Below are 22,276 nucleotides of genomic sequence, written 5' to 3' on the forward strand. Positions count from 1 at the left end.
TCAATCGTAACACAAGGTCACAACACGGAGACATTCCTTTGGAAACTCAACGTTTTCCCACGATTCACATGGACGTAGTCGGTCCATTACCACCTTCAGAAGAGTTTCAATACTTACTAACAATAATAGATCAATGGGTAGAGGTGATGAGAATAATACTACGTTCGCACTAGACACGAAATCTCGCTATTTAGATCCAAAATCTCTTTACAAATCTCAAGTGTCCGGACTGGCAAACTAATGAGATTTCGTAGATTTGAGGATTTAACAGCTGTTTTTAAATATATCAATATAAACACAAACCCGGGGTAGGTAAACACAAAATTGGGGTAGGGTTGCAAAAAGCTAAGTTTTAGTACAAAAACCACTGTTGTACAAGGCAGAATAGAAGATTTTGAAAGTGATTTTGTTGAAATCCTCTACGAGCCAGCTGAAATTTGCCCATTGCAAATCTACTGAGATCTAGGAGTATTTCGGCCAAAATCCTCGTTTACGAGGATTTCGATTTTAGTGCGTAGTTACTGTTTGTTATTGGTTTATTATTGTTTAGAATTGAGTGATGTTTCGCTACATAGGGGTTGGAAATCCTCGTCTTTTTGATCTTTCGCAATAGCTCCGTAATTTATTTGTACGATTTCGTCAATGCACGACAAAGCGTCTGCGACTACATTAGGCTTCTCAGATATGTGACGAATATCACGAAAAATCTCATGACTTGCTGCAATTACTGATGAGTAATTAACATTCATTACTCACGACGGAACCATTAGCACAATTAAAATATGTTGCACAATCGAATAATGGGCGCTATTGAAATCTTAAGCGTAATAAAATACGTGAAGATGATTAAAATCGGTAATCGTAAACGTGAATTTGTTCGTGAGCGTGATTTTTGTGTGTCTCTGTTTTACCGTGAGTGTGAATTCACGTGATTCACGAAAATGTTTTGTTTTTTTGTTTTGAAACCATGTCATTTTAACTGCCCACAGGCAACTTTAAAACTGCAAAAATTTCTCACCTTTTGTTTGTTGCAATTGTAATGCTATGTTTCACTGACTATATTTATGTGTATATATATATATATATATATATATATATATATATATATATATATATATATATATATATATATATATATATATATATATATATATATATATATATATATATATATATATATATATATATATATATATATATATATATATATATATATATATATATATATATATATATATATATATATATATATATATAAAGAACAAATATAATTTAACTTCAATACAAACCTGCCAATAGCATCAATGAACTCGATGTAGCAGAAATGCTAACAGGGAATACTGTATACAAATTTTGACATTGCGGTTTCTTTGGTTGTTTTTCGTTCAACAAGCGCCTGATAATCCCACATTCACTTGCTCGTATCATTCTGTAAAGTAAACATGGTAAAAAAATAGGAACCAAAGATGTTCTGTTAACAAATTTAAGTATACTCAGAAAACTGTGTCTCGTTTATTTAAGGCCGATATTACGACGTGATCATATTGTATTTTAGTCAAATTCATTGTTATAATTCATGTTATCGCTGAGTGCGTAAAGGAACTTCACAAGTGAAATTTAAAAGTGTTACAAAAACTAACGTAGCATGGAGGAAAATGTACATTAAGTAAAACACAAAATAAATTAAAAATCTTTATTTTTCTTTGAGCGAATGGTTTATACTTCTGACAGTATAAAATGGTTTCAATGTTGCAGATATTATCTTCATTATACCATAGAATACTCTGCAGGGCTTACTTAAACTCAAAGAAAGAATACGAGGGCAGTTCGGAAACTTCTTAGCCTAGCACAAAAAGCGCGGTATAAACAGAAAAAAGTTAAGTGTTTTGGAAACTTCCATCTCTATTATGAACACATGTTAAATTTTGTTTCGATCTGGCAACTCCTTCATATAGAAACATGTGTTCAAAAAAGGCGCATCCGCAATTTTTTTACAATGGAAAAATTAGAAATGCGTGCTGTCATTAAATATTTACATAAAAAGGTTTATCGGGACAAGAAATTCATAATGATATGGTGGATGTGTTAGGTGAAAGTGCTCTTTCATATGCAACAGTAAAAAATTGGGTTGCTGAATTTAAACGTGGTCGTACAAGCATTGAGGCAACAGAAATTGTAGCCAAAGTGCATGATATGGTATTAAATGATCGACGCATAAAAGTGCGTGAAATTGCTAATATTATGGGCATCTCAAATGATCAAATCCATTTAATTTTGCATGAAGAACTACAGATGAAAACGCATAAGAATGAACATTTCTCAAGCTTGTTTGGATCGTTTTAAGCAAAATAAAATGGATTTTAAGCGTCGTTTCATACTGTTGATGAGACATGGATCCACCACTATACTCCAGAGACAAAAAAACAATCCAAACAATGGACTGAAGTGCCTCAAAGAAGGCAAAAACAATTCAATCGGCTGGTAAGGTTATGGCAATGGTTTTTTGGGACTTTATTGATTGACTATCTGCAAAAGGGTAAAACAATAAATTGCAACCTTTTGGATCAATTAAATTTTCAAATTTGAGAAAAACGTCCTGGCTTATAACACAAAAAAAAAATAATTTCTCATCAAGGCAACGCACCAGCGCCCAAGATTACTTTAACAATGGCTAAAATCAACGAATTAAAGTACGAGTTGCTTGACCACCCACCTTATTCTTCTGATTTAGCTCCCAACATGTTTCAAAAGTTTCTCTAAATGGTTTCACTGCAAAGTGGAAAGGCGGTCGGACCCGGCTATAAAAAATCCCTTGTCATTGAGCTTAACATGGAATCGGGACGCATACCGAATCGGTTCAGATTTAGATATAGCTCCCATATGGGTTCATCCCATTCATTTCGATCAGGGGCCAAATCACCGCATTCGTCATCGAGTTCGGTTTCGTATAGAGAAACATTTCGATCGCATTAAATTTTTGGATCACCGCATTCGATCGTAATTTACTTTGTCTACTACTTTTTTTTACATTGCTGTAAACATATGGTAATAAGAAATTGAAAGAGAGTAGAATTTCAAAATAATAAAATACCAGGGACTTTTTATACAAAATCAAACTTGCGGACACAAACAATTGCTCCATATGTGGCACAATCGAGAATGCTGAACACCTGATTTTTCAATGCAAAAAATATGAAAATGAAAGAAAAGATCTCCTAATATTCAGAACTTACAACAACTTACGTGATCTACTCAGGACAAAAAACCAATCCAATATAAAACTTTTAATAAAATTCATAAAAGACTCGAAAATAGAATTGTGAAAACAAAAAGCTAATCAAAACCAAACATAAATAAACTGTAGAAACTGCCATCGAAGTGACACTATACGTCAGTCACACAACCAGCCCTGGTATATGAATAACCTTATTCAACCAACTACTTGTCCGACGAGGAAAACAAAATCCAAAAAAAAAAAATTCAAAATAATGTTTTGTTATCAAATTATGTTATTTCTGAGATATTTATATTGTTTTTGTGTGTTAAAATATATGTGTAAAAATATATTATGAATCCAAGTGTTTTTTTCCTCGTTTTCGGATTCAGACGATGAGTACAAAGTGGCATTAATAAGGAAAAATATTCGTGACAAAAGCAGTCCTTTAGCATTGCCTGAAGTAGTGTAAGAGTAAATTGTGTTTTTAACATCCATAGATTTAAAAGGCGTTTTCATATGTCAAAAGAAGCTTTTAAATATGTTCTTGAAAAAATAAGTTTTTTTGAAGCGGCTACTGAGTATTACTTTCTTTGATCCGATTCCCTAAATGCAAGTAATATTATATTTTCTTAAATGTATTTTGCCAAAATTGAATAATAATTACATTTTCACCAACTTTTTTCTTTTTGTTTACCTTTTTTCTGCTCAAAAATCACTACATACTTCGTTTTCGATAGCATGCTACCTATCGTGTTCAACTTCGAGTAGAAACAATTCGATAACGACTGCGGTGATCCGCGTAAACTACATTACGAAGACGAAGTACTCGATTTCGACTGCGGTGATTTGGCCCCAGTTATGTCTTTCACATTTCCAAATATTTTTTTTTTTTTTCAGAGGAGAAAAAAAATTTCGACATTAATTTTGCAAATATTAATGAAATATTAATATTTGGTGGGAGTCTATTTCTAATTTCAGTTATGAGTGCTTTTGTGAATTCACTACAAACGATTTTAATGATATCTTTATTATGCTCAGAAATTCGACACTCGTCGGTAGAATACCCTAAATACCAATATTGATAAAAAAATCAATACCACCTTCATAACAATCAAATTCTATATTTTGCAATATAGTTGAGTTTCTTAAGCTTTTTAAAGTCTAATCCGAATTTTTGTATGAAAAGATATCGTCAATTAAACTCAAAACTGTTCAAATTGAAAAAAGCACTAGATGAAAATCCCAAAAGCGCCAAGTTGGTGCTTTTTTTGAAAAGGCACGAAAAAAGCAATTTGGTGCTTTTTGGAAATTAAAGGGTGATACGGTCAAAATTTGGTCAATATAAACTTGACGTATTTCTTTCAATTTTGCATTTAAAAAACCTGATCACCTCTCATTTTGAAGGTGTGTGTGTAGAATGATGCTCCTATTTTGATTTTGGAATTCACTCTTCAGTTGTCAAAATGCCGTCCAAGCAAGAAGAGCAGCGTATCAAAATTTTGCTCGCGCATCGCGAAAATCCGAGCTACTCGCACGCAAAGCTGCAAAATCGCTAAAAGTTGCCAAATCAACCGTTACAAATGTAATTAAAGTGTTTGGGGAACGTTTGTCGACAGCCAGGAAGTCTGGATCGGGGGGAAATCGAAAACCGGAAGCCGCTGATACGACAAAGAGAGTTGCCGGTAGTTTCAAGCAAAACCCTAACCTCTCTCTCCGAGATGCCGCAAATAAGCTGGGTATATCGTCTACAACCGTGCATCGAGCCAAAAAACGAGCCGGACTATCGACTTACAAGAAGGTAGTGACTCCAAATCGCGATGATAAACAAAATACGACGGCCAAAGCGCGATCCCGGAGGCTGTACACTACAATGCTGACGAAGTTTGACTGCGTGGTAATGGACGACGAAACCTACGTCAAAGCCGACTACAAGCAGCTTCCGGGACAGGAGTTTTATACGGCAAAAGGAAGGGGAAAGTTAGCAGATATTTTCAAGCACATAAAACTGTCAAAGTTCGCAAAGAAATATCTGGTTTGGCAAGCCATCTGTACCTGTGGCTTGAAAAGCAGCATTTTCATAGCTTCCGGGACTGTCAACCAAGAAATTTACGTGAAAGAGTGTTTGAATAAACGTCTGCTGCCTTTCCTGAAGAAACACGGTTGTTCCGTACTGTTTTGACCGGATTTGGCATCTTGCCATTACGGTAAAAAGGCCATGGAGTGGTACGCCGCCAACAACGTGCAGGTGGTTCCCAAGGACAAGAACCCTCCCAACACGCCAGAGCTCCGCCCAATTGAGAAATACTGGGCTATTGTCAAGCGGAACCTAAAGAAGACCAAAGAAACTGCTAAGGACGAGCAGCAGTTCAAGGCAAACTGGCTTTCTGCGGCGAAGAAGGTGGACAAGGTGGCTGTACAAAATCTGATGGCAGGTGTCAAGCGTGAGGCCCGGCAATTCGGATTTGGAAAAGCGAAAGCCTAACTGAATATTTTTCCTGAATTTTATACTAATTGAACTTGAAAAAGAAATTTAATTTGATTTTTTAAATAAACGATTTCACCAATTTACACGCGTTTTCCCTTGACCAAATTTTGACCGTATCACCCTTTAAAAAGCACTAAATTTAGTTGTAAAAGCACCAAATCACTGTCTTTCTTTATACTCCCTCTCTCTCTGAATAAAATATCACAACATATACAGTGCTATTCAAAACATTTGCAACCACATTCTCTGTTGAAAATAAATTGTAATTATAATGAAAATAATGCAATGCTAATTATGTCAATTTAAAAGTTTGAAGTGAATAGGGGAACTATAAATAATACAAAAAAATAATAAAGAAGAAAATATTACATGGTACCAGGTAGTTGCAAATGTTATGAACAGGTCGGATCATACGATTCTTTACCTTTTGGGAAATATGAATATTTAATAACAGCCCATTCATTTTCCCAATAAGAATTTGGAAATATCACTCCATAAAGATTATTTTTTAGGTGAAAGCTAAACAATATACTTATTATTATGGGAGCTATACATAGATTAACTGCATGGTTAGGTTAGGTTTAAGTGACAGCCCGAGTAAGTTTCCACATTTAACTAAGTGCCAATATGGGCACTTCTAGTTTTAACCACTGGACCTTCTCTATTATTTTCTTTTGTTGAACCAACCAGATAGTTCCAAAAACATTAGGTTTAAGTGACAGCCCGAGTAAGTTTCAGGCTCACTTAGACTATTCAGTCCATTGTGATACCACATGTTGTGTTTAATTCATTCCTTTTACTTCGCACCAATAGTTTTTGCAAATTCGCCTATCAGGCAGCGACCCGTAATACCAGATATGAGAAGTGATATCTGACATCTTGAGAACACTAGCATATCTAATGTGCGGTTCAAGTTTAAATGGGGCCATATTTGCATGGTGTCTTTACAACCCTTGCAATTCTCCCATCGAACATTTGCCATCATGACAGCCTTCTCACCCGGTAAGAGCTTTTAGGTTGCCAGAGACATACCAACAGATTCTAGTTCCCCTGGAATATGTAAGGTAGTTCCTAGCCTTTCTAACTCATCTGCTTCGCAATTCCCCGGTATGTTCCTATGGCCAGGCAGCCATATTATGTGAATATTGTACTGCTCAGCCATATCGTTGAGAGATTTACGGCAGTCGGTGGCCATTTTCGAGTTAAGGAACACAGAGTCCAAGGATTTTATTGCAGGTTGACTGTCTGAATATATATTAATACCAACATTTTTTGGAACATTAGTTCTCAGCCAATTCACCACCTCTCTTATTGCTAATATTTCAGCCTGAAAAACACTTCAGTGATTAGGTAATCTTTTCGCTATTCGAAATTTCACACCTTTAGAATATACTCCGAAACCCACTTATCCATCAGTGTAGAAATCTATATATTCTTTATTCGCCGGGGTTTGTGTGCACCACGCCTCACTGTTTGGGATTAGAGTCTCAAACTTTTTGTCGAAAAGTGGACTCGCCAAAGTGTAATCCACTACGTTAGGCACATCTGACATTATTTTGAGGACCGAACTGTGACCGTAACTTTTTTCCGACCACAGCGATAGCTCGAGCAACCGCACAGCCGTTGTTGCAGCTGATTGTTTGGCCAAAATGTCTAAAGGCAATAGATGCAGCATGACATTAAGCGAATCTGTTCCTGGCTTACTGAATTCGCCTAAGATACACAAGCACGCTATACTAGTGTGGCTGAAATACGTCTCCTTATTAGCAGTTCGTCTAGCAGCCTAATTATACCTGGATCAACATTCAGAGTTGCCAGTCCATTTAATATCGAGCTCGGATGGACGTTATTGAATGCCCCTCGATGTCTAGAAACGCCACTATTGTGTATTCATTGACAGATAGTTCATGCAAAGCGGTCTCAGTAGACCTGCCCTTCGAGTCGTTTCGAGAGCAAACTTGGTTCGACGCTAGTTCTAAGATAAATGTCTATCATCCTCTCCAGAGCCTTTAGTAGTGAGAGTGGGAGGCTTTTCATGCTTTAAGGTGAGTATTAAGTTCGAGTTTAGCCACTAAAATCGCCATTTTTTCACGATTACTTTTCTTTAATAATACTTTTTAAGGAATACAAACTTTGTGAAAACTTGCTTTGGGCTATTCCCTATCCAGTTATTATAAAATCTGCAACAAATATGTATAATTTTATACCTTTTTTTACTGTTTTAGTTTTCACTTTAGTGAAAAAACTCGAACTTAATACCCACCTTTAGGTATGAAAAAGACTTTTGTTTCCATCCACTTTTCTGGAATATATGCTAAGTTTATACATCCTTTATATATCACCATCAACCAAGGGATAATTCTATCAGTCACTGCTTGTAACTCCGCCGGAGTAATTCCATCAGGTCCGGAGGATTTGAATGGCCCAAAGCTATTTAACGCCCATTTTATTCTAGATTCTGATACAATTTACCGCTGAGCCACTGTGGCGCCGCCAGAAAATGGTTCACCCGTCTGATTTCCAGGAAAATGTGTGTCCAATAGTACCTCCGGCGTCTCCTCACTGGACGTTGTCCAATTCTTGTAAGCGTCCCAATCCTCAGGAGCTCTGGTGGACTTTGCTTTGTTAAAGAGCTTCCTGCAGGATTTCCTCATATTACTTAACTCCGTAGTCCACTATGGTGGTCGATTTCCCCTTGGCTTCCCTCTCGGGCATGCAGCCTTCAGTGAAATGTTGAAGGCCTTAGTATTCCGCTCCACGGCGTGTTCGATATCTTGCACAGTGCTCATATTTGTCTCTGGTATTTCCGGTATCATCATATTGAATGATTCCCTATACCTATTCTAATCAGCTTTCCTAATATTTGGCGGAAATATGGTCTTTGAAGTACGAACAGCCAATCTGAAACTGATGTAGCGATGATCTGAGAAGCTATGTTCCCTCAAAACTTGCCACTCAGATATCTTATTATTCAGTTCCGGAGAGGCCAATGTGACGTCCAAAACCTCTTGCCTGTTTTTGGTGACGAAGGTTGGTGCATCTCCCTTATTGCAAACTACCAGGTTAGTACGCAAAGAAGCAGAAGCAAGTTTATTTCGTTCTTAGCCATTATACATGATCGATTTTTTTCTTTACCGGTATTATGCAAAAGTTTGAAACCTAGAGTGCTTAATCCACAGATCGCATTCTTATATATGTATGGTTCTTGAATAAGAACTATATCTATGTCTCCTTTCATCAGGAGAACTTTTAAGGCAGCACAAGCGGCTTTAACAGGTTGGCTGATAAGTCCCCGGTCTAACAAAGAAAAACACCATTTTTTGTCAAAATTCGTTTTTATTATTCAACATAGTTCCCTTCAAGAGCGATACAACGATTATAACGACCTTTCAATTTTTTGATACCATTTTGGTAGTACTCCTTCGGTTTTGCTTCAAAATAGGCCTCAGTTTCGGCGATCACCTCTTCATTGCAGCCAAATTTTTTCCCTGCGAGCATCCTTTTGAGGTCTGAGAACAAGAAAAAGCCGCTGGGGGACAGATCTGGAGAATACGGTGAGTAGGGAAGCAATTCGTAGCCCAATTCATGAATTTTTGCCATCGTTCTCAATGACTTGTGGCACGGTGCATTGTCTTGGTGGAACAACACTTTTTTCTTCTTCATATGGGGCAGTTTTACCGCGATTTCGACCTTCAAACGCTCCAATAACGCCATATAATAGCCTCTGTTGATGGTTTTTCCTTTCTCAAGATAATCGATAAAAATTATTCCATGTGCATCCCAAAAAACAGAGGCCATTACTTTGCCAGCGGACATTTGAGTTTTCCACGCTTCGGAGACGGTTCGCCGGTCGCTGTCCACTCAGCCGACTGTCGATTGGACTCAGGAGTGTAGTGATGGAGCCATGTTTCATCTATTGTCACATATCGACGGAAAAACTCGGGTGTATTACGAGTTAACAGCTGCAAACACCGCTCAGAATCATGAACACGTTGCTGTTTTTGGTCAAATGTGAGCTCGCGCGGAACCCATTTTGCACAGAGCTTCCGCATATCCAAATATTGATGAATGATATGACCAACACGGTCCTTTGATATCTTTAAGGCCTCTGCTATCTCGATCAACTTCATTTTACGGTCATTCAAAATCATTTTGTGGATTTTTTTTTATGTTTTCGTCGGTATGTTTCTCTTTCGGGTGTCCACTGCGTCCACCGTCCTCCGTGCTCATTCCACCACGCTTGAATTTTGCATACATTAATAATTGTTGATTTCCCTGGGGCAGAGTCCGCCAAGTTTTTGCTTCCACCGTATTTTTTCCCTACAGAAAGCAGTATTTTACCAAAGCATGAAATTCCTTTTTTCCATTTTTTTTCACAATAACAAAAGTTGCTTCACAAAAGATGATCTATCTCACAAACCAATTGACCTACAGACGTCAAATTTTGACACGAATCATTTGAAGGTTGGTACTATATAAAAATAATATGCATTTAATACTAGCGACGCCATCTATGTGTCAGACCGGGGACTTATCAGCCAACCTGTTACAATGGTGAAGATTTATCTGGAGTAACCGTACAACCATCCAAATTTTCAAACACCGTCACATCAGCCGCTTCAACTACATGGTAAGGCTGGTTGTAAATGTTTTGAACAGCACTGTATATGTTTACATTCACACATATTCATGTCCCAAACGTAATATATTCTAACATATTAACATATGTGTCCCAAACATTTAATGCTAGTTTAGGAACATTACATTTTCCACTTAAATATATTCTTTTAAAAAGACAATTTGAAGTTGTTCCACAAGCATTTCTTTTAAAGCGCATCCCGGAATTCCCCATCAATTTTTTCCACTTCCGAAGCAGTCCTTTTGGACAAGTCCACAAACATTTCTTTTAAAGCGCATCCCGAGATCTCCCACCGATTTTTCCACTTTCGATGCAGTCCTTTTGGACAAGTCTTAGAAAGTATGGAATTAGGCCTTTTTAAGTGAAAAAAATTGAAAATTAATAAAAAAAACAACTAAAAATATAATAAAAAATTGCATTCCCGCTGTGATTTAAACCTGTGCCATTTAACTTTTTCACTTCCAAGGAAGTTCTTTTGAGCAGATTTTGCAAATTACGAGAATTTTTATTTTTGATTTTTAATGGAAAAATATATTTACACACATATATATGCCGAAAACACAAAATAAATGCGATGTATGACATAAAAAAAATAATTTGTAGATTTGAACCAATGTTCTTTATTTTTCATTCGTGATAATAAAGAACATCTCAGGAAGTAGTTAGAATGTCCTGCCTTGGTGTCATATTAGGTTCCTATCCCAAAAATTTGAATAGCATCGTGTTCAATGGCGTTTGTGGCTGAGTGTGCTTAGGCGTTCTGTTATGGTGCCAACAGACCCAGGTTCAAATTTGTAAAAATTAGATTACTAAGAAAATAAAAATGTAACAAAAAATCGTGATAAAAATAAAAGATGAAATTGGAACAAATTGTTTTATAGTTTTTAAATTTCTTCATGCAAATGAACTTCCAAGGCACAACTTCTAAAGCAATGCAAAGTATCCAAAAATGGAGTACTTCCGTCCTATGACAAGCTCATGTAAAATTCATTGGAGATAATCCAAGTATGCACTACTTCCGGATCTTTTATAGCTGGGACGTATAGTAGACATAAACCCTGCATCCATATGACAATATATATTTAGTCATAACTACTCTTAAGCATTCTTATAACACCCAGAAAAAAGTGTCTACGAAAATAAAGGAAAAAATGTTCATCAATTTAGTTTAGCCATTTTATTTCCATTCAGTTAAATTTTTGTGTGAAATAATAAAATGTACTTGTTTCAGTAAAAAAATCCTAAACTGAAAGCAGTTAGGAATATTTCATTAACTAGAATAAGGCATGGCATTTTACTAATACTGTTTTCTTCGCTGGGTATAAGAATTTACTACTGAAAAAGAAAATTTTATTCACTGATAACAAAGCATTCGTAAAAATAAACAAAAACCGAACTAAAACCAAGTTTCCTCAAATTTAGTAAGATTTCTTATAAAATGATATTCTGACTTCCTTTATTATAGAAAGCTTAACATACATACGAATAACACTTGGCATAGAAAAATATTTTAGTTCATTCGTACTAAGAAGTATTCAATCCTTTCAAAACTTAAGAAAACACACTTGTTAGAATATAGGAAAATTTCCTACATTTCTTTTATCTACCTGTAATCGATACCTGTCATCGATGTGTTTGAGCGTGGGTTGTTTTTTTAGTTGGAAGTGCGTTGTTATGCTATACGGAGAGATTGTTAAAAAATAATATTGTAAAATAAAATAATAAAAAACAATATTTGTTATTTTAAATTAGTGAGAAAAATGTTGGTTTTTTGAAAATTGGTTTATAAAAAAAGAAAACACCAGCAGAATAACAACCCCTTCATTCGACTTCATTTTGGAATCTTCAATTATGAGGTAATATTCAGTGACGCTAACCTTTTGTGAAAAAATTGGTTTAGGATTTTTTTGTTTATATTTGTAGGTATTGAAATTTTAAAAGGTGGACAAAATTGCTAGGCAGCAACTGTGAAAGTGAAAGGTACTAGAAGAAGAAAAGAAATGTGTCAAGGCCAGTCGATGCTGTTGATTCTAAATAAATATATTTAATATATTAATAAAGCATGTCTTTTATTTAAGAAAAAAACTACCTATATAAAAAAATAAAACTGTATTTAAAAAACAAAGGTAAGCAGTTCTAATTTTGAAGTAAAAAGTTTACCACAAATATGTAAGATTTGTCCAAATGAATGAAAAAAGTTCAATAAAATCAATCCATATATGAATTTATTTCAGTTAAATTTTTTCATTCTGTAGTATAGTGGTACATAAATATAGGAAAATGTTAACTAATATATGGAATGCATTCTACCTAATTTCTACGAAAATCACATCGTTCAAACAAATAAAAATGTCTTTGGCGCTATACGAAGTTCAACTTTCTTCACAATGAGTTCATTTTAACTTAAAGAAGGGGTCACTTTTTTCTGGGTGAATATATTTTTATAATATATTATAAGTTGTCCTTTTCTAACATAACACCGTTTTTAAGCTATGTTAATTTCAAATAAAGTTGATGGAGTCAGTCTGGTTTGGACGAGCAAACGACGCAGTTGTGTTTTAATTCGGAGCCTACTACAGACGTAAAACTAATTTCATACAAACAAATTTTTTTCTGGCTAATTGCACCTTTCCTTACATCTTTCTCACTTCCACGAGGTTTTTGTAGTTCTTAGCACCTTTTTCTGCAATACAAACAATGTAGAAGAAATTATTCGATTTTATAATTTTTTTTTAATTGTACCTTTCGCTAAAAAAAAAACATTTTCGACACTCGTTTTTTTTGCGTGCAGGTATTTACACGCACAGAAAAAAACATGTTTGCCGCATCCATTTAATGCTTATCTAGAGCATCCCAGCAAAAAAATGTTGAAGTTCTTCCAAAAGCACAACCTTAAAAGCACTTCCAGAAGATGCACTACCAATGATATTCTTTATTTTAACTACCCAGGAAGTTCTTTTAATTCAATTTTTTATAACTTGGTTTTTTTTTGTTTCAAATAGGTTAAAAACAGAGTAAGAATTCATAAAATGTTACAAATCATTTAAATTTTGTCGAAAAAAATCCAATCGGAAAATATTATGAATTTTTGAAATATTTGAGGTCAAACGTTTCCGACAAGCGTTTGAATCCATTAAAAATTATAAAAATTATAAAAATTATTTATTTGACAAAATATCACAGAATTTTTTAATTTACATCCAAAACATTGATTTGGGATCACACCTAAATAAGTGATTCAGTGCAACGGCTGTTGAAATGGAGGACTTCCGCCCTATGACAAGCCCATGTTAAATTCATCGCTTCTGCGTCAATTTTGCACCACTTCCGGATCCAAAAAGAACATTTTCATTACTTTCATTAATATAGTTGAAGCCAAAGGTTCCAAACAAGCTATAACGCTTGTTTGGAACGTTTGGCATCAACTGTTTTCAAAAAATCGCAATTTTTCTAGAAAGGATTTAGCATTTTTTCGACAAAATTTAAATAATTCGCCCTTTTTTATTAATTCTTAATCTGTTTTTAACCTATTTGAAACAATAAAATTGTAAATTTCTCATTAAAAATATGAAAAAAGCGAGTTATAAAAAAATTGACTCAAATGAACTTCCTGTTCAGTTAAAATAAAGAACATCTTAGGTTAGGTTAGGTTAGGTGGCAGCCCGATGTATCAGGCTCACTTAGACTATTCAGTCCATTGTGATAAAAGAACATCTTTGGGAGGACATTTTTGGAAGTGCTTTTAAAGTTGTTCCTTTAGAAGAACTTCCAAATTATTTTGCTGGGTACATGATGTCTGCGTTTGTACATTTGATGGGCACGAAGTATATATGGAATGAATACTTATTGAGACAAAATAGAGTGTGTAAAAATATGTGATGTTTGCTTGCACGACATTACGCAATCTATTAGTTTATAAATAAATAAAAACCAATAAATATAGTTAATTTTGTGTTTTCTCCTATGTCCTTTTTTCGACGATAAAAACAATTTTCTTCATAATGATCAAAACATTTTGGTTGTGACCATGTTATTTTAACTGGAAGATACAATTTTTTTGGCAAATATCATAACATTTTAGATCATGACCATTGTCTTTTGATTCAAACAAAATTCTTTTTATCAATATAATAACATTTTATATGAGGACAATTTTTTTTCTTAGAACCATATTCACTGAGCCAATAGGGTTGTAGTTGAAATTTTTACACTGTCGCCGTAAAAATAGCTCCTAAATATCACATTAGTTTGCTCTTCGAATATGATCGTGATAATCATGTTTCTTCTCTGCGTGTATATTTCACCAGAGTTAATGAGGTTTAGTGCAACTTTTTGGCGTCTTCTAAGCAATGGTCTAAGGTATTTGAGAGGACTTTCTTTTTATATACTCAAAAACAAAACCAACTTTTAATTAATAATGATTGTGATGAATGATTTAATGAATAATGATAATGGTTATATTTAAAAAAATGTGATGTACCAAATATGTTATACTAGTTTATGAACATTATATGCTTCTATTTTAAAGTAATGTGCTAAAATTTGAGTTGCAAACATATAATTTTTAGACCGAAACATACGAAATACAGTTTTTTTCGTCCGTGAAGTACTTGACTTTAAGGTTGGTATTAAGTTCGAGTTTAGCCGCTAAAATCGTCATTTTTTTCACTAAAGTGAAAACTAAATCAGTAAAATAGGCATAAAATTAAACATATGTTATTTGTTGCTGATTTCATTATAACTTGATGGGGAATACCCCAAGGCAAATTTTAACAAAGTTTTTATTACTTAAAATGGATTATTAAAGAAAAGTAATCGTGAAAAAATTACGATTATAGCGGCTAAACTCAAACTTAATACCCACCTTTAACGTAAACGTTTTTAAACGTGGGGGTAAATAAGTGGTTAATGCGATACTACTGTGTATATAGCATCGCAATCTTCAAACTGATATGTTGGATATTACTTACATTATGCGGAATAGTTCTGTAAATACGCTGTTCTTGGTCACAACTGAATTCACAATTTCTGGATTTAGAAGGCCAGACACAACACGAAGATCGCAAATTTCGGACATATCAAACGATTTTGCTATTTCGGGGTAAGCATCCACAACTTCGCAGTGGAATGCGTAGCTTCCTTGTCGAATATATGGTATAGCATCCTTCAAATGGGAGTAAATGGGTAATTCCGAAGGACCCTTTGTCGTCAAGGTGGTTTTTGCCAAGAGATCTCTCACTACGCTTGACTTATTATCCTAAAAGTGAAAAAGGAGGAGTTAATAGAGTAAGTGCACCAAATGTGGTACATGCTCGTAATGTGGTATAGTAGCTTTTTTCTCTATCTAACAACATATGAATAACTAAACCAAGCTGAATAGATTGTGGCTGTCAGAGAATGAAGCAATCAAAGATAAGTTTGATTTTTGTAACTCTTTATTTGTGCCAGTTTTTGTGTGAAGGTAGATTTTCAATTTATTAATTTTCGGATGTAAATAACTGACGAGTACTAAATAAGCATAAAATGTATGCAATTCCGATATATATGCTGCAATTATTTTATTTTTACAAAAAAATCTATATTATGGTGTACCACATTACATTTAATGAATTCGTGCTTAATGAGATTTTATTAAATTCGCAAATATATCTGAAATTATGAGTTTCTTATTATTCGCTCATAGTTGCTCGGATGGCTAACACTGGTAAAATGAATGTCGAACCAAAACAAAAAATTTGGCTATCGAAAAACAAATGTATATACTAACATACATTTGCTGTAATTAACCTACACCCTCAAAAATCGCTTCTGTAACATATACTCCCAAACATATTTTGCTTCAAGCATATAAATTTTTGGGTATTGCCCAAACACGTATATGTTTGATTTCTTCCAATATATAATATGTTTGAAAGCATATTGGCCTAAACAATATAATATGTTTGGGTAGTCTAAGTTCCACACATTTTGTATTTTTCCATCCAAATTCAATAATGTTGTCTTCCAAAAAACTATATGTTATTATGTGAACATATAATATGTTTGGAGGCATTTTGAACCCAAAAATATTATATGCTGAGAAGAATTTTCTCCCAAAGAATATTGTGCTCAAAATTTTTTTTTCTGCCTAATTGTATATTGCGTCACATTTTTTTCACTTCCATGAGTTTTTTTAGTTCTTAGCACCTTTTTCTGTAATACAAACTTTGTAGAAGAAATTATTAAATTTTATATTTTTTTTTTCAATTTTAACTTTCGCCGGACGGGGATTCGAACAGCGGACCACACAGTTTGTAAGCCAGCACACTAACCACTGGGCTACGTAGCTGTTATGGTCATCAAGAGATAATTATCGTTATAAGTTATATTTATATAGCATAGCTTGCGGCGCCCACGAGCCGATGCAAACATAACATTGTTTAACAACATAACATCGTCAAACATACATTTGTTGGCAGCGTAGAGCAGTGGTTGGTCGTCCGCCTTGCGTGACAGGGGTCCTGGGTTCGATCCCTGCTTCGACCAACACCATTTTTTATACCCTCCACCATAGGATGGGGGGTATATTAACTTTGTCATTCCGTTTGTAACACATCGAAATATTGCTCTAAGACCCCATAAAGTATATATATTCTGGGTCGTGGTGAAATTCTGAGTCGATCTGAGCATGTCCGTCCGTCCGTCCGTCCGTCTGTTGAAATCACGCTAACTTCCGAACGAAACAAGCTATCGACTTGAAACTTGGCACAAGTAGTTGTTATTGATGTAGGTCGGATGGTATTGCAAATGGGCCATATCGGTCCACTTTTACGTATAGCCCCCATATAAACGGACCCCCAAATTTGGCTTGCGAGGCCTCTAAGAGAAGCAAATTTCATCCGATCTGGCTGAAATTTGGTACATGGTGTTAGTATATGGTATCTAACAACCATGCAAAAATTGGTCCACATCGGTCCATAATTATATATAGCCCCCATATAAACCGATCCCCCGATTTGGCTTGCAAGGCCTCTGAGAGAAGCAAATTTCATCCAATCCGGCTGAAATTTGGTACATGGTGTTAGTATATGGTCTCTAACAATCATGCAAAAATTGGTCCAGATCGGTCCATAATTATATATAGCCCCCATATAAACCGATCCCACGATTTGGTTTGCGAAGCCTCTAAGAGAAGCAAATTTCATCCGATCCGGCTGAAATTTGGTACATGGTGTTAGTATATGATCTCTAAGAACCGTGCAAAAATTGGTCCACATCGGTCCATAATTATATATAGCCCCCATATAAACCGATCCCCCGATTTGGCTTGCGAGGCCTCTAAGAGATGCAAACTTCATCCGATTCGGCTGAAATTTGGTACATGGTGTTAGTATATGGTCTCTAACAACCATGCAAAAATTGGTCCACATCGGTCCATAATTATATATAACCCCCATATAAACCGATCCCCCGATTTGGCTTTCGGAGCCTCTAAGAGAAGCAAATTTCATCCGATCCGGCTGAAATTTGGTACATGGTGTTAGTATATGGTCTCTAACAACCATGCAAAAGTTGGTCCACATCGGTCCATAATTATATATAGCCCCCATATAAACCGATCACCAGATTTGACCTCCGGAGCCTCTTGGAAGACCAAAATTCATCTGATTCAGTTGAAATTTGGTACGTGGTGTATATATATGGCCTCAAACTCCCATGCAAAAATTGGTCGAAATCGGTCCATAGTTATATATAGCCCCCATATAAACCGATCCCCAGATTTGACCTCCGGAGCCCCTTGGAAGAGCAAAATTCATCCGATTCGGTTGAAATTTGGTACGTGATGTTAGTATATGCACTCTTAGAAAAATATGTTTTTCATATGTTCCGATATAAACAAAATGTGTTTCGGGTACAATTTTAAAACACAATATATTTAAGTGCAAACATGTAATGTTCCTAAACTAACACTAAATGTTTGGGACATCTATGTTAATATGTTAGAATGTATTATGTTTGGGGCATGAATGTTTCATAAAAATCATATGTGTGAATGCAAACATATATAAATTTACAAATTTCGACTAAACATACATATGTTGTGATATTTTATTCAAAGCGACAGAGAGAGTATAGAGAAAGAAATAGAGATGGGAACCGGGAGAGTTGACAAAAGATATCAACATAACACAGCGAAAGAATGTTGTATGTTGTTTCGGAAAACTGTTTTATGATAAGGCCAAAAATTTGATATGCTTAAGTCTAAATATTATTTAATTTGAATAAAGAGAATGGACATTCGGAACCAAGAGAATAGACATTTGAAAAACAAACAGCATATGTTTTCGCCTTGAGAGCAGCATTTTATGTATGTGTGGACATGTGTTTTGTTTATCATTTTGGCATTATGGGCACAATTTTTTTCTTGGTTCGTTAAAAGAAATCAGGGGTTTTCATAAAAATAACGAAAGGGCACTATACTCTTTTTAGAGTTGGGATAGTAAAATAAAATAAGGAGGAAATAGTGAAAAATTACACAGTAAAATATATAAAAACAAAGTTTAGTTCTTCTTTATTAATAAGTAGTCCACGAGGAGTTGACGGACACCTTCAAATATAAAAGCGGGCATTAAGTTCGAGTTTTGCAGCTAAAACAATTTAAAAAGTTTATTTTCTTTAAAATGAATTATTAACGAAAAATAAAAGGCATTTTAGAGCGATGGTGTTAAATGCTAGTAAAAAATTGTTCACGCCTAAATAAATTTATGTTTATATTATAAAATTACTTATGTATGTTTATACTCGACTCCACGTTCTTCTTTTGTTAGAGTTTTTGAATACTAAATTTTAAAGTTTTGTACCAAAAACAGTTTTTTGTTACAAAATTGTTATTTTTGCTTTAAAAAAATAATATTTTATCCAAAAATCAGTCAATTTCGTTTATATCAAGCACTGTTACTGACTATAAATCTTTAATAACCCACATTTCAAAGTTTTAAAGTTAAATTAAAAAAAAGGGTTCGGTCGGAGCAGGGATTGAACCCACGACCCTTTGCATGAGTTAATACCCGACACCTTCTTAGTTGCCAAAAATATTTTAAAAGAGAATTGAAAGTAAATAAAATTTTATGCTGATGATATGTCTGTTGAATCAAGCGCGTGGAACTTCCGTTCCCATAAAACAGCAATGGTTAGCTGCAACGATTTCCCCGAATAAGATGAGGTGATCATTGCGAAACCCAACATAAGTTAGTTGCATTGGATTCCTGGAATTACATCAGGTGATCGTTGGCAAGTGCATAGTTTTAAGCATTTATGAAATTGTAGAAATTATTTGAAGTAAGTTCTACTTTTGAGTTTAATCAATAAAGACGGAGTTCGCTCCGAATAAAAAATAAAAAGAAAAGATTGATTCTTTTTTTTTAAACAAAAATTAAACTTAAAAAGTTAATTCATGCAAGGCAGATATGCTAACCACTGCTCCCCGTGGCAAACAAATGTATGTTTCTGTTAAATAATATTATGTTTGCATGGGCTCGTGGGCGCTGCAAACTATGCTATATAAATGTAACTTATAACGATAATTATTTGCTGGTGACTATAACAGTTACGTAGCCCAGTGGATAGTGTGTTGGCTTACAAACTGTATGGTCCTCGGTTCGATTCTCCGTGCAGACGGGAGGTAAAATTTAAGAAATTTATAAAAGTGAATAATTTCTTCAACATTATTTGTATTACAGAAAAAGGTGCCAAGAATTAAAATATTTCGTGGAAGTGAAAATAACGAGTATGTTAGGGAATGAGCACAATCGTCTTTGGGAAAAATTCTTCCAAGCATACAATATTTTTGGGCTCAAAATGCTTCCAAACATATAATATGTTCACATAAAACAAACATATTAATGTTTCGGCAGTATCCAATAATATATATGCTTCCTGCAAAATATGTTTGGAACATATGTTAAAGAAGCGATTTTTTTTGAGGGTGTGGTATCCAACAACCATGCAGGAATTGGTTCATATCAGTCCATAATTATATATAGCACCCATATAAACCGTTCCCCAGAGTTGACCTCCGGTGCCTTTTGGAGAAGCAAAATTCATCCGATCTGGTTGAAATTTTGTACGTGGTTAGTATATTATATTTAACAACCATGTTAAAAGTGGTCCATATCAGTCCATAATCATATATAGCCCCCATATAAACCGATCCCGAGATTTGGTTTTGGAGCCTCTTGGAGGAGCAAATTTCGTCCGAGTCAGTTGAAATTTAGTACATTGTGCTAGTATATGGCCGTTAACAACCATGCCTAACTAGATCCATATCGGTCTATAGTTATATATAGCCCTCAGATAAATCGATCCCCAATCACACAAAAATTGGTCCATATCAATATTTGTATATAGCCCCCATATAAGCGACCCCGATATTTCAATTCTGGCTCCCTACGTACCGTGCAAAAGTCCATATCGATTCGTAATTATTTGTAGACTTACCTACACATACTTTTTTTTGTCTAATGTGTACCACGTATGGACTAACACACAATTTAGAAACTATTTAAGCTATCACAACCCAAGTAATTCGATTGTGGCTGACAGTCTTTCGTAGAAGTTTCTACGCAATCCATGGTGGATAGTACATAAGATTCGGCCTGGCCGAACTTACGGCCGTTTATACTTGTTTTTAAATATATTTTTTAACATATATTCCAGATTCGTTCGGAAGTTCCCGAAAAGGTGTTCAGCATTACATACTATTATATTAAATTTTTACTACGAAATTGTAAAGTGTGTTTTATAAAAGACTTAAAGTCAGAAAAGAAAAATGCTTGATATAAACGAAATGGACTGAGTTCAAATCAAATATTTTTTTTTAGTGCAAAAATAAAAATTGTGTAACAAATAAAGGTTTTTGTATACAAGTTTAAAATTTTCGAAGAAATTCAAAAACTCTTACAAAAGAAGAACGTGAATTCGAGTATATAAAAATATTTTTCCATCGAATCCTAAGGTTAACGATAACCATTCAAAAGCACATTATATTTAAATTCTAAACAGTAATTTTACAACAGCACATACATTTATTTTGGTGTGAACAATTGTTTGCTAGCATGTAACACCATTAATTTAGAAATACAAATAAATATGAATTTTTATTAACGAATAATTTTGTACTTAATTTAATTCTTAAGGCCGGTATAAATTGGTATTATCGCGTTAAAATGGCCATGTTTACCCTTTTACTTTTCTTTAATAATTTCTTTTAAAGAAAACAAACTTATTTAATTGTTGCTTTGGATCTTTTCCACCCTGTTGTAATACAATTTACCGGAAAAGGTTGTAATGTTATTCTGGTTTTGCCGCTAAAATGAGAAATAATTTTAGCGGCAAAACTCGAATTCAATGCCCGCTTGTATTTTCGAAAAAATCCGTCAACTCCTCTTGGACTACTCATTAATAAAGAGGAACTAATAGGAATACAACTTTTGCTTAGCTTAGAAGACGCATTTCTCTAAAATAAAGTTTTTTCCATGTTCAAAGGTCGATACTTTCAATGAAGTCGTGTTGTCGTTATAATTAAGTGATTTGACTTAAAAATGGGTATCATAACATGAAAGAACAAATTTTTGGACTAAGGTCAACTTGACTTTAATAATTCAGAAAAATTCTTTAAAATTAATGAAACTGTCTTTAAATTTGTTGCATTTTTGCATCTTGACTACAAGACAAAAATCTTTAAAAAATAGGATATGTTTTTCAATACTTTATTTTAAAGACATTTTTTACTTGAAACATAGCATAATTTCTACTGAAAGTCTTGTTTTTAACGGACATTTTATAGCATATGAAAAAAAAGCTGAAAAAGCGAAAAATTGAAATGTGCTTCGTAGAGTCAAGTACACAAAACCCCATTTAAAAGAGAATTGTGTCCTAAAAGCATCCTTACTTGTAT

The 22,276-nt window shown here is 34.4% G+C and overlaps 1 protein-coding gene across 1 annotated transcript in view; it reads right to left on the reverse strand.

Annotated features, from left to right (window-relative positions):
* Positions 1-22,276, reverse strand: part of LOC142224818 (uncharacterized) — an 83,719-nt gene continuing 61,443 nt past the window's right edge. The window contains exons 2-5 of the mRNA XM_075294602.1: positions 15,312-15,598; positions 1,290-1,429; positions 212-271; positions 1-158 (exon numbers count right to left, since the gene is read on the reverse strand). Coding sequence (XP_075150717.1) covers positions 1-158; positions 212-271; positions 1,290-1,429; positions 15,312-15,598 — 645 coding nt within the window. The remainder of the gene's footprint in view (positions 159-211; positions 272-1,289; positions 1,430-15,311; positions 15,599-22,276) is intronic.

Source organism: Haematobia irritans, chromosome 2 (assembly GCF_050003625.1).
Source record: "Haematobia irritans isolate KBUSLIRL chromosome 2, ASM5000362v1, whole genome shotgun sequence".
NCBI classification, from domain to species: Eukaryota; Metazoa; Arthropoda; class Insecta; order Diptera; family Muscidae; genus Haematobia; species Haematobia irritans.